We start from the raw sequence: 11,574 nt of genomic DNA on the forward strand, positions 1-11,574 counted from the left end.
CTTTTCACTGCACAATGAAAAAGAACCTGGTTACGTGACAGAAAGGGAACTTGGGACAAATGGTACCAGCTGTAGTGATGCAAAACTTAGTGACCTGTGAGGATTGCACTAATCCTTATCTGTGTCATGCTGGGTAGAGAAAAGAAGTGAAATGCAGAGAAAATCTTTACGAAAGGAAAGATTAAAGTTTTTGTTCTCGTCATAAATAAATAAATAAAAATCTGAATTTGTGTTAAGGTGACGTTGGAAAGGGTGTTAATTTGAATGGAAGCATGAAAAGTCTTTGTGTTGGTGCTGATGTTCCAGAAAGTTGGTGAGCAGATAGAAAACATTCCATGAAATAATTGATTCAGTTTTGGAGGTGATCTAGAATGTGTACTGACACTGAGATCCAGAAAAAAATATTTAGCACATAGCAACATTTAACTCAAAGTTGTGGCACCATGTTGGTAAAATTTGGTGAGCAGGTGGATAATGTCATAGAAAATGATAGAACTTTTTTTTTTATTCCTGTAAATTGTCACAAACCACCTTCACAAATGACAAATTCTCCTTTTGCTGTCTTAACCAAAGTCATACAGAACAACATAACATTTTTTGAAGCACAGATACTGAAGTCAACACATTTTACACTGGAAACAAAGTAAAGCTGGTCCACTTTGAGAAGGCTCAAAACTGCCATCGCTACATGCCATGTGTCTGGATACTGGAGTAAAGAGCCTTGCTGAGCATGTTTTACTTTTTCCAGGTCCTCTGTGCAGCGTGCTGGTCAACAGGTTTGGTTGTCGTCCGGTGATGATGGTGGGTGGCCTCTTTGCCTCCTTGGGAATGATCATGGCCTCCTTCTCCACAAACATCATTCATATCTACTTCTGTACTGGGATCATTACAGGTCAGACTCAATTCAAAGTTTCAAATTACGGAGAATATGCAATTAAACGTTTCACTGCAACCAGTTACAGCAACCCACATAATGTGATATCACTGCATATGAGCCAAGATGGTGTCTGTGTGATCAGAGAACACAAGATCGATCACTTCCTGAAAATTAGCACTTTTTCCAGAATTGTGCTTTTAGTTCTAATGTGCCTTGCATAGATTAAAATAGCTAAAATTCTTTGCATTTTCATAAAATGGCTTGAGACATTCATGTTGCCCCCTGAATGTGGTGTGTGAGTGGGTGAATGTGAGGCATAACTGTAAAGCACTTTGACCAGTAAAGTGCTAGATAAATGCATTCCACTTACCATATTGGAGACAAAACATGGTAAAGCTTAATATGGAAAAGCGCACATATATATAAGGTAATTTTTTTTTTCTTTTGCAGATTGTAAAATGACGAAATTATCTTATTAGTTTTGCAGATAAATGCATATTTCAGGGGAATCTTTTAAATGAGAATACAAGTACCAAATATGTTTAATTAAAAAAAAAAAAAAAAAAGTTACACATTATACATTTAAGAATGCCCAAAAACGAATCGGAAGCTGTGTCCCAATTCAGTGGCTGCACTCTTGTCAGGGCTGTGTCCCACCAATCTCTCTTGGCTTCAGGTCGTTGAAGATGATGCAGACCAGAACAAATCACTCTGAAATTTGACCCCACGGAGCATTTCGGTGTTGCCACACCTGCCCCGATCAGCAACCTTATCAGCTGTACGTGACACAGTGTCTCAGTGGGCGTAACTCAAAGTTTAGTAATCATTTTTCAGTACTTATTTGTTGTCAAAACTTTAAGTGTTGATAATTGTACATAGGGACCCGAAAGGTGTCTGCCTTTTTGTAATTTACTAATGATTTTGTAACTTTAAAAAAAAAAAAAAAAAAAAAAAAAAAAAAAAAATCGCACAATGAATCACAACTGATGTACCTATTGTAACCTTCGCTTTCGGGAAGAAAGAAGGTTGCACACATTGATTGATTTGCAAGGAGCCTTGAAAATGGGACAGCCTAAGTGCACCACTTATGATGTAAGTGGGCAATGATTCCAGCTTTAGAAATGTGCAGCTTCTGAAATGGCACACAGCCAGAGTTTCTCAATGGTGGTCATTTCCCAAGATGGCTTGATATGACAATTCTTCTTTTTGGGATAAATATTCAGATTTGCCCAAGAATGTCGAATCCAATTGCTGAACTCCATAAGCTATTCCTCAAGTCAAGTTTCTATAGAACTGCTACTGCTGCCGTGTGCGCTCTCTCTCTCTCTCTCTCTCTCTCTCTCTCTATATATATATATATATATACACATTTATTCATTGGGGTATAATTCCTGCAATATCGACAAAGTGTTTCTGTAAGATTAGAATGAGCCCTTCATATCTACATGGAAGTGGGCCCCTTCATGGAGACTGCTGTATTGCAGTGCCATGTTAACACAGTAACCCAAAAAGGACATACACACTCCATCTTTTGCATTTTGCAGAGCAAAAAATGTGAGACTGACCAGAAGACTGGGGAGAGAAGAGGAATCATCCCAGCTGTTGCACCACTATATGGGGTCTAGTGGTTGCTAGTGCAGACTAACAAGTTTGAAAACCCTCATTTTTGTGAAATGGAGTATCACACATTGATTATCACAAAGGAAGGTGAGGAAGCTTGATTCTCCAAGCAGCAGTCCGCATATGGACTTTTTTTCATAAGTCAGAGGTCTAAAACGAGGCATGTAGGGCTTAAATTTTTGCTTATAGTATCACAGTTCCACTGTGCACAAATGGACGGTGCATCCGGAAAGTATTCACAGCGCTTCACTTTTTCTACATCGTCACCTTCCTAAAATAATGGCCTAAGTCATATTTTCCGAAACATGACTTAGGCCATTATTTTAGGAAGGTGAGGACATTTTATGTTACAGCCTTATTCCGAAATGGATGAAATGAATCTTTTTCCTCAAAATTCTACACGCAATACCCGTAATGGAGATGTGAAAAGTTTTTTTTTTTCTTTAATATTTTTGCTAATTTATTTAAAAAAACAAGCAAACTAAGAAATCACATGTACATAAGTATTCACAGCCTTTGCCATGAAGCTCAAAATTGAGCTAAGGTGCATCCTGTTTCCACTGATCATCCTTGACATGTTTCTACAGCTTAGATGAAGTCCACCTGGGGTAAATTCAGCTGATTGGACATGATTTGGAAAGACACACACCTGTCTACATATAAGGTCCCACAGGTGACAGTGCATGTCAGAACAGAAACCAAATATTAAGTCAAAGAAATTGTCTGTAGACCTCTGAGACAGGATTGTCTCACGGCACAAATCTGGGGAAGAATAGAGAAACATTTCTGCTGCTTTGAAGGTTGCAATGAGTACAGTGACCTCCAACATCTGTAAATGTAAGAGTTTTGGATCCCCCAGGTCTCTTCCAGGAGCTGGTCACCAATTTAAACTGAGCGATTGGGGCAGAAGGACCTTAGTCAGGGAGATGACCAAGAACACAATGGTCACGCTGTCAGAGCTCCAGCATTCCTCTGTGGAGAGAGGAAAACCTTCCAGAAGGACAACCACCTCTGCAGCAATCCATCAATCACAGGCCTGTATGGTAGAGTGACCAGATGGAAGCCACTCCTGAGTAAAAGGCACATGACAGCCCACCTGGAATTTACCAAAAAGCACCTGAAGGACTCTCAGACCATGAGAAACAAAATTCTCTGGTCTGATGAGACAAAGATTGAACTCTTTACCGTGAATGCCAGGCATCATGTTTGGAGGAAACCAGGCACCATTCCCACAATGAAGCATGGTGGTGGCAGCATCATGCTGTGGGGGCCGGGGCGGTGGATTAGCAGCAATCTTCCATTCCAGCTTATTAATTAATCAAAAACCCAGACAGAGCTTTAATTCATTTGAAAGCTTGTCTCTTAGTCTTGTCCATCCAAATTGGAAGTCCCAAAAACCAGTTTTATTTGTTATTATCTATCGTCCACCTGGTCGTTACTGTGAGTTTCTCTGTGAATTTTCAGACCTTTTGTCTGACTTAGTGCTTAGCTCAGATAAGATAATTATAGTGGGCGATTTTAACATCCACACAGATGCTGAGAATGACAGCCTCAACACTGCATTTAATCTATTATTAGACTCTATTGGCTTTGCTCAAAAAGTAAATGAGTCCACCCACCACTTTAATCATATCTTAGATCTTGTTCTGACTTATGGTATGGAAATAGAAGACTTAACAGTATTCCCTGAAAACTCCCTTCTGTCTGATCATTTTTTAATAACATTTACATTTACTCTGATGGACTACCCAGCAGTAGGGAATAAGTTTCATTACACTAGAAGTCTTTCAGAAAGCGCTGTAACTAGGTTTAAGGATATGATTCCTTCTTTATGTTCTCTAATGCCATATAACAACACAGTGCAGAGTAGCTACCTAAACTCTGTAAGGGAGATAGAGTATCTCGTCAATAGTTTTACATCCTCATTGAAGACAGCTTTGGATGCTGTAGCTCCTCTGAAAAAGAGAGCTTTAAATCAGAAGTGTCTGACTCCATGGTATAACTCTCAAACTCGTAGCTTAAAGCAGATAACCCGTAAGTTGGAGAGGAAATGGCGTCTCACTAATTTAGAAGATCTTCACTTAGCCTGGAAAAAGAGTCTGTTGCTCTATAAAAAAGCCCTCCGTAAAGCTAGGACATCTTTCTACTCATCACTAATTGAAGAAAATAAGAACAACCCCAGGTTTCTTTTCAGCACTGTAGCCAGGCTGACAAAGAGTCAGAGCTCTATTGAGCTGAGTATTCCATTAACTTTAACTAGTAATGAGTTCATGACTTTCTTTGCTAACAAAATTTTAACTATTAGAGAAAAAATTACTCATAACCATCCCAAAGACGTATCGTTATCTTTGGCTGCTTTCAGTGATGCCGGTATTTGGTTAGACTCTTTCTCTCCGATTGTTCTGTCTGAGTTATTTTCATAAGTTACTTCATCCAAACCATCAACATGTTTATTAGACCCCATTCCTACCAGGCTGCTCAAGGAAGCCCTACCATTATTTAATGCTTCGATCTTAAATATGATCAATCTATCTTTGTTAGTTGGCTATGTACCACAGGCTTTTAAGGTGGCAGTAATTAAACCATTACTTAAAAAGCCATCACTTGACCCAGTTATCTTAGCTAATTATAGGCCAATCTCCAACCTTCCTTTTCTCTCAAAAATTCTTGAAAGGGTAGTTGTAAAACAGCTAACTGATCATCTGCAGAGGAATGGTCTATTTGAAGAGTTTCAGTCAGGTTTTAGAATTCATCATAGTACAGAAACAGCATTAGTGAAGGTTACAAATGATCTTCTTATGGCCTCGGACAGTGGACTCATCTCTGTGCTTGTTCTGTTAGACCTCAGTGCTGCTTTTGATACTGTTGACCATAAAATTTTATTACAGAGATTAGAGCATGCCATAGGTATTAAAGGCACTGCGCTGCGGTGGTTTGAATCATATTTGTCTAATAGATTACAATTTGTTCATGTAAATGGGGAATCTTCTTCACAGACTAAAGTTAATTATGGAGTTCCACAAGGTTCTGTGCTAGGACCAATTTTATTCACTTTATATATGCTTCCCTTAGGCAGTATTATTAGACGGTATTGCTTAAATTTTCATTGTTACGCAGATGATACCCAGCTTTATCTATCCATGAAGCCAGACAACACACACCAATTAGCTAAACTGCAGGATTGTCTTACAGACATAAAGACATGGATGACCTCTAATTTCCTGCTTTTAAACTCAGATAAAACTGAAGTTATTGTACTTGGCCCCACAAATCTTAGAAACATGGTGTCTAACCAGATCCTTACTGTGGATGGCATTACCCTGACCTCTAGTAATACTGTGAGAAATCTTGGAGTCATTTTTGATCAGGATATGTCATTCAAAGCGCATATTAAACAAATATGTAGGACTGCTTTTTTGCATTTACGCAATATCTCTAAAATCAGAAAGGTCTTGTCTCAGAGTGATGCTGAAAAACTAATTCATGCATTTATTTCCTCTAGGCTGGACTATTGTAATTCATTATTATCAGGTTGTCCTAAAAGTTCCCTAAAAAGCCTTCAGTTAATTCAAAATGCTGCAGCTAGAGTACTGACGGGGACTAGAAGGAGAGAGCATATCTCACCCATATTGGCCTCTCTTCATTGGCTTCCTGTTAATTCTAGAATAGAATTTAAAATTCTTCTTCTTACTTATAAGGTTTTGAATAATCAGGTCCCATCTTATCTTAGGGACCTCGTAGTACCATATCACCCCAATAGAGCGCTTCGCTCTCAGACTGCAGGCTTACTTGTAGTTCCTAGGGTTTGTAAGAGTAGAATGGGAGGCAGAGCCTTCAGCTTTCAGGCTCCTCTCCTGTGGAACCAGCTCCCAATTCAGATCAGGGAGACAGACACCCTCTCTACTTTTAAGATTAGGCTTAAAACTTTCCTTTTTGCTAAAGCTTATAGTTAGGGCTGGATCAGGTGACCCTGAACCATCCCTTAGTTATGCTGCTATAGACGTAGACTGCTGGGGGGTTCCCATGATGCACTGTTTCTTTCTCTTTTTGCTCTGTATGCACCACTCTGCATTTAATCATTAGTGATCGATCTCTGCTCCCCTCCACAGCATGTCTTTTTCCTGGTTCTCTCCCTCAGCCCCAACCAGTCCCAGCAGAAGACTGCCCCTCCCTGAGCCTGGTTCTGCTGGAGGTTTCTTCCTGTTAAAAGGGAGTTTTTCCTTCCCACTGTAGCCAAGTGCTTGCTCACAGGGGGTCGTTTTGACCGTTGGGGTTTTACATAATTATTGTATGGCCTTGCCTTACAATATAAAGCGCCTTGGGGCAACTGTTTGTTGTGATTTGGCGCTATATAAAAAAAAATTGATTGATTGATTGATTGATGTTTCCCAGTGGCAGGAACTGGGAGACTAGGCAGGATTGAGGGAAAGATGAATACAACAATGCACAGAGACATCCTGGATGAAAACCTGCTCCAGAGCGCTCTTGACCTCAGACTGGGGTGACAGTTCATTTTTCAGCAGGACAATGACTGATAGCACACAGCCAAGATATCAAAGGAGTGGCTTTAGGGCAACTCTGTGGATGTGCTTGAATGGCCCAGCCGGAGCCCAGACCTGAATCTGATTGAACATCTCTGGAGAGATCTGAAAATGGCTGTGCACCGACGCTCCTCATCCAACCTGATGGAACTCAAGAAGTGCTGCAAAGAGGAATGGACAAAATTACCCAAAGATAGGTGCACCAACTTGTGGCATCATATTCAAGAAGTCTTGAGGCTGTAATTGCTGCTAAAGGTGCATCAACAAAGTACTGAGCTAAAGGTATGAATCCTTATGTACATGTGATTTCTTAGCTTTTTATTTTTAATAAATTTGGAAAAAAAAAACTAAAAAAAAAACTAATGTTGTCATTATGGGGTGTTGTGAGTAGAATTTTGGGGGGGGGGGGTGTTACTCCATTTGGGAATAAAGCTGTAACATAAAATGTGGAGAAAGTGAAGCGCATTGAATACTTTGTGCATGCACTGTAGATTTGTAGGAATTCGAGGTTTAACATGAAACTGTTTTAACAGGTAGCGGGAGATAGAAACATTAAATGAATAATGCTTCCTTTCCTGTAGGTCTGGGGTTAGCACTGAACTTCCAACCTTCTCTGATTATGCTCAACCGTTACTTTAATAAGAAGCGTCCACTAGCCAACGGGCTTGCGGCTGCAGGAAGCCCTGTGGCCCTGTGCTGCCTCTCTCCACTGGGTCAGGTGCTCCAGTACCATTATGGATGGAGGGGGGGCTTCCTCATCTTTGGTGGCATTCTCCTCAACTGTTGTGTCTGCGGAGCCCTCATGAAGCCACTGGTTGGCCCCAAGTGCCCAGAACAGGAGGAAGAGGGTATGCAAGTGGTAAAAAAGAAGAAAGTCAAGCTTCTGGACTTCTCTGTTTTCAAAGACACTGGCTTTGTCATCTACACTGTGGCAGCGTCCATCATGGTGCTGGGGTTGTTTGTACCCCCACTGTTTTTTGTGTCCTACGCCAAAGAGCTGGGGAACGAGGACACTAAATCAGCTCTACTACTCACTGTCCTGGGGTTCGTAGACATTTTTGCAAGGCCAACGTGCGGTGTGATCGCAGGACTGAAGTGGGTGCGACCACGTTGTGTGTATTTCTTCAGCTTTGCTATGCTGTTCAATGGAGTCACCGATATCATCGGCTCACAGGTAAGTGAATTCTTGTTCACTGTGACCTGGAAAGAGGAGGTGTGCCAAACATTTAACACAGTGGATGTAACTATTTGATTCCAGTGTAAAGACTATGCAACTCTGGTGGTCTACTGCATCTTCTTTGGCATCTCCTATGGCATGGTGGGTGCCCTGCAGTTTGAGGTTCTCATGGCAATAGTTGGAACTGAGAAATTCTCCAGTGCCATTGGACTGGTTCTGCTCATGGAAGCTATTGCTGTGCTGGTGGGGCCACCTGGTGCAGGTCAGTACACACCCAAACTACCATATGTCTAAGTGTGGAGGACCTGATGACTGATTAGCTGATAACTGCACATAGAAAAAGTGTCTTTATCTGATGAGTGACATCACGGTTCATGTTAATACTTTAGTTCCTCTTTTCCTACCTGTTCTCATCTCATTGTAGGTGTGAAAATGACTCAAACAGCAGACTATTCATACAGTCTTTACCCCCAAAACCTATTTGATTGCACATTAAAGTTCAGTGGTTAGCCCTCTGTGTATGTACTTGTCCTCTTATTACGTCAGCTAAGGATGTAATAAAATCATCAGCATTTATTTATTTATTTATTTGTCTGTCTGTTAGCAAGATTACGTCACAACTACTACACAGATTTTGACCAAATTTTCACCACAGATGGATATTAGATCAAGGAAGACTCAATAAAATTTTGGAGGTGATCTGGATTCTGGATCAAGTTTCACTTTGAAGGATTAATGTTAGCGGGATTATGTCAAAACTACTGCACAGATTTTGATGACATTTTCACCACAGATAGATATTAGATCAAGGAAGACTCCATTAAATGTTGGAGGTGATCCGGATTCTCGATCAGATTTCACTTTATATAGGCTTTGAAGGATAACATCAAAACAACTTCACGGATTCTCACCAAATTTGCACCACGGACACGTATTAGACCATGGAAGACTCCACTGAATTTTGAGGTGATCTGGATTGGCGGACGTCAGAAACCTCTGATAACTCTTGTTTATGTATAAGTGTCTTTCACATGATACAAAGTCAAGCCAGTTAACAAAAGATAAACAAAACATGCCTTTTTTTTTGACTTGGTAATGACACCAGTGGGCATGGAGATTGTCAGGGCTGTGACATTGACATTTGACACCAGTGGGCATGACCTTCACCTGAATGATTGACATCTGGCTGTCCTTACCAGGGCAGTTCTGGAATCCTGCTCAGTGTGTGCCACATTTAATCAAAATCTTGTTGAGAATCTAAATTTCCTTTGGGATAAATAAAGCTGATATTATCTTCATTCCTTGACCTTTGCCTAAATGAATTGAGACCAATTTTGCGGTCAGTCTTCATAGACATACAAACATTGGGGGAATCACCACAAGGTCTGGGAGGATTTGGCCAACAGGTAGACATGACCTTGACCCCAATGATTTACCTTTGGCAAGTTTGACCTTGACCTCTGTGAATGTTTGTCAACTCTCAGTTCTGTCTTTTTGTCTCTTTCAGGTGGCCTGCTTGATGCCACCAGGGAATATATGTTTGTCTTCTTGCTGGCAGGAACTGAGGTGACACTGTCTGCTCTGGTCCTGTGTATTTGTAACATCTTGTTTATCAAGAAGAAGTCTCCGGCGAGGACAGAGGAGACGGAAACTGTCAGCATGACGGATGGCACCAAAATGGAGGCCCACAACAAACCTGCCGGCGTGGACGGCGAGGAGGAGAAAGGAGCAAGAGAAGAGCACAAGACTGAGAAGGTGAAGGTCATAAAGGAAGGAGGCGAGAAAGCAGAAGAGGAAGTCAGACCAGAGAGTGTCATTGTGGACTCGAGTGAAGTAGAACGGTTCTTGAAAGAGCCGCAGCAAAATGCCGACGTGGCCGTCAGTCCAGAAACGTGCCTGTGAGGAGAAATGATGGAATAATACCAACACCCCTTGCATTAAAATGATGAAGCTAGAAGAAAGTTAGTTTTCCCCGTATTGTTCGGTGTGATGTTTGTGTATGACTACTATATGAAATATGTCAGCAATAGTTGAACAAAAATTGTGGCAGTTAATAGTGTCCAGTAAATGATTCCGTGACAGCAATACCCAGAGTATAGAGCTTCATGAAAGTCACGCTTTAAAATGCTGTTGTTTAAAGTCCTGAAATAAAAACACGACTTTTTAATCTAGGTTTTAGATGTTATTTGCACAAAATATAACCAGAGTATATTTAAGAGATGAAGTGATATTTAAATGCAGCCACCAGCAGATTAAATTTAAAAACAAACAAAAACAGCTTTTTCCCCGCTGACTGTGCTTATATTTGAAGCACATTCTGCAGTATCACATGATAGTTTTTAATAAGTAGCTTTATAAATTTAAACTGTGGTTCTCCCTTATTAAAGGGGTCATATTGTACAAACTTGGTGTTTGTCTTTTACAGTTAAATTCGCCTGGAGCTTCATGTGAAATATCTTCAAATTCCAAAATTCTACGTTTCAAACCACTTCTGGGTTAAAATTCAGGCTAAAAATAGCTCATCTTAGACTCATGTGACGTATGTCACCAAAGTCCATGCCTGACGTGCTGCTTGTGCTGTGACACAAAAACCCAGTGTGAATAATGTGTGACACATTCACCTGGTCTGTGTGCAAGGTGGATTATTCAGCAGCCTGTTCTCATGAAAAATTTGAAATAAAACGTCTGAAAAAGCAATGCACAAAAATTTCTATAAGTATTTTTGAGCTGGAATTCATACATATCCCACATTTTCCGCAAGAAGGCAACGATGACATTGCAGACAGATGGCGATCGCACGGCCACATAGACGGGCGAATGCATTCACACCTACCCTTCATTCAATTTAGAGTCACCAATTCACCTGCATGTCTCTGGAAATGGGAGGAACCCGGAGCACAAACACGGGGAGAACATGCAAACTCAACACAGGAAGGACCAGGTGGAACCAAACCTGAAACCTTCTAGCTGTGAGGCAACTGTGCAAGAAGCAGTTCCTTTGTGTTTAAAGCGAAATGCGCAGAAACAACCTATATCTCAGGCCCCAAAAATTGGGTTAATTTAGGATGAATAATCTGTTTAATATTTCGTATTTTTACCTAAATCCTGAACTTTTTTTTTTTTATGCATGTTTTAGGTTGTCTAAAAGATTAATCATCTGATCACTTTAAATGTAGATTTGCTGTAAGATTGTGGCCTTGGAGGTGAACATCTGCATCCACCTGTTAGTGGGGCGGCATAGCAAAACAGTTGTTCATTTTGTGATAAAAGCATAGAATTTGGCACACATATTCTAAATTAACTTTTTATTTTCAGATATGGAGCCATCCTGGAACTCACCTCTAATGAGCTACAGGGGT

The 11,574-nt window shown here is 40.5% G+C and overlaps 1 protein-coding gene across 4 annotated transcripts in view; it reads left to right on the top strand.

Moving 5' to 3' along the window:
• Positions 1 to 10,386, top strand: part of si:ch211-234h8.7 (uncharacterized protein LOC561627 homolog) — a 33,730-nt gene extending 23,344 nt beyond the window's left edge. For all 4 annotated transcript variants that reach the window (XM_034190249.1, XM_034190253.1, XM_034190251.1 and 1 more), the window contains 4 exons: positions 749 to 892; positions 7,620 to 8,212; positions 8,297 to 8,477; positions 9,723 to 10,386. In XM_034190249.1, the coding sequence (XP_034046140.1) occupies positions 749 to 892; positions 7,620 to 8,212; positions 8,297 to 8,477; positions 9,723 to 10,117 (1,313 nt within the window). In that variant the 3' untranslated portion in view covers positions 10,118 to 10,386. The remainder of the gene's footprint in view (positions 1 to 748; positions 893 to 7,619; positions 8,213 to 8,296; positions 8,478 to 9,722) is intronic.
• The last annotated feature ends 1,188 nt before the right edge of the window (positions 10,387 to 11,574 follow it).

Source organism: Thalassophryne amazonica, chromosome 16 (genome assembly GCF_902500255.1).
Source record: "Thalassophryne amazonica chromosome 16, fThaAma1.1, whole genome shotgun sequence".
Taxonomy (NCBI): domain Eukaryota; kingdom Metazoa; phylum Chordata; class Actinopteri; order Batrachoidiformes; family Batrachoididae; genus Thalassophryne; species Thalassophryne amazonica.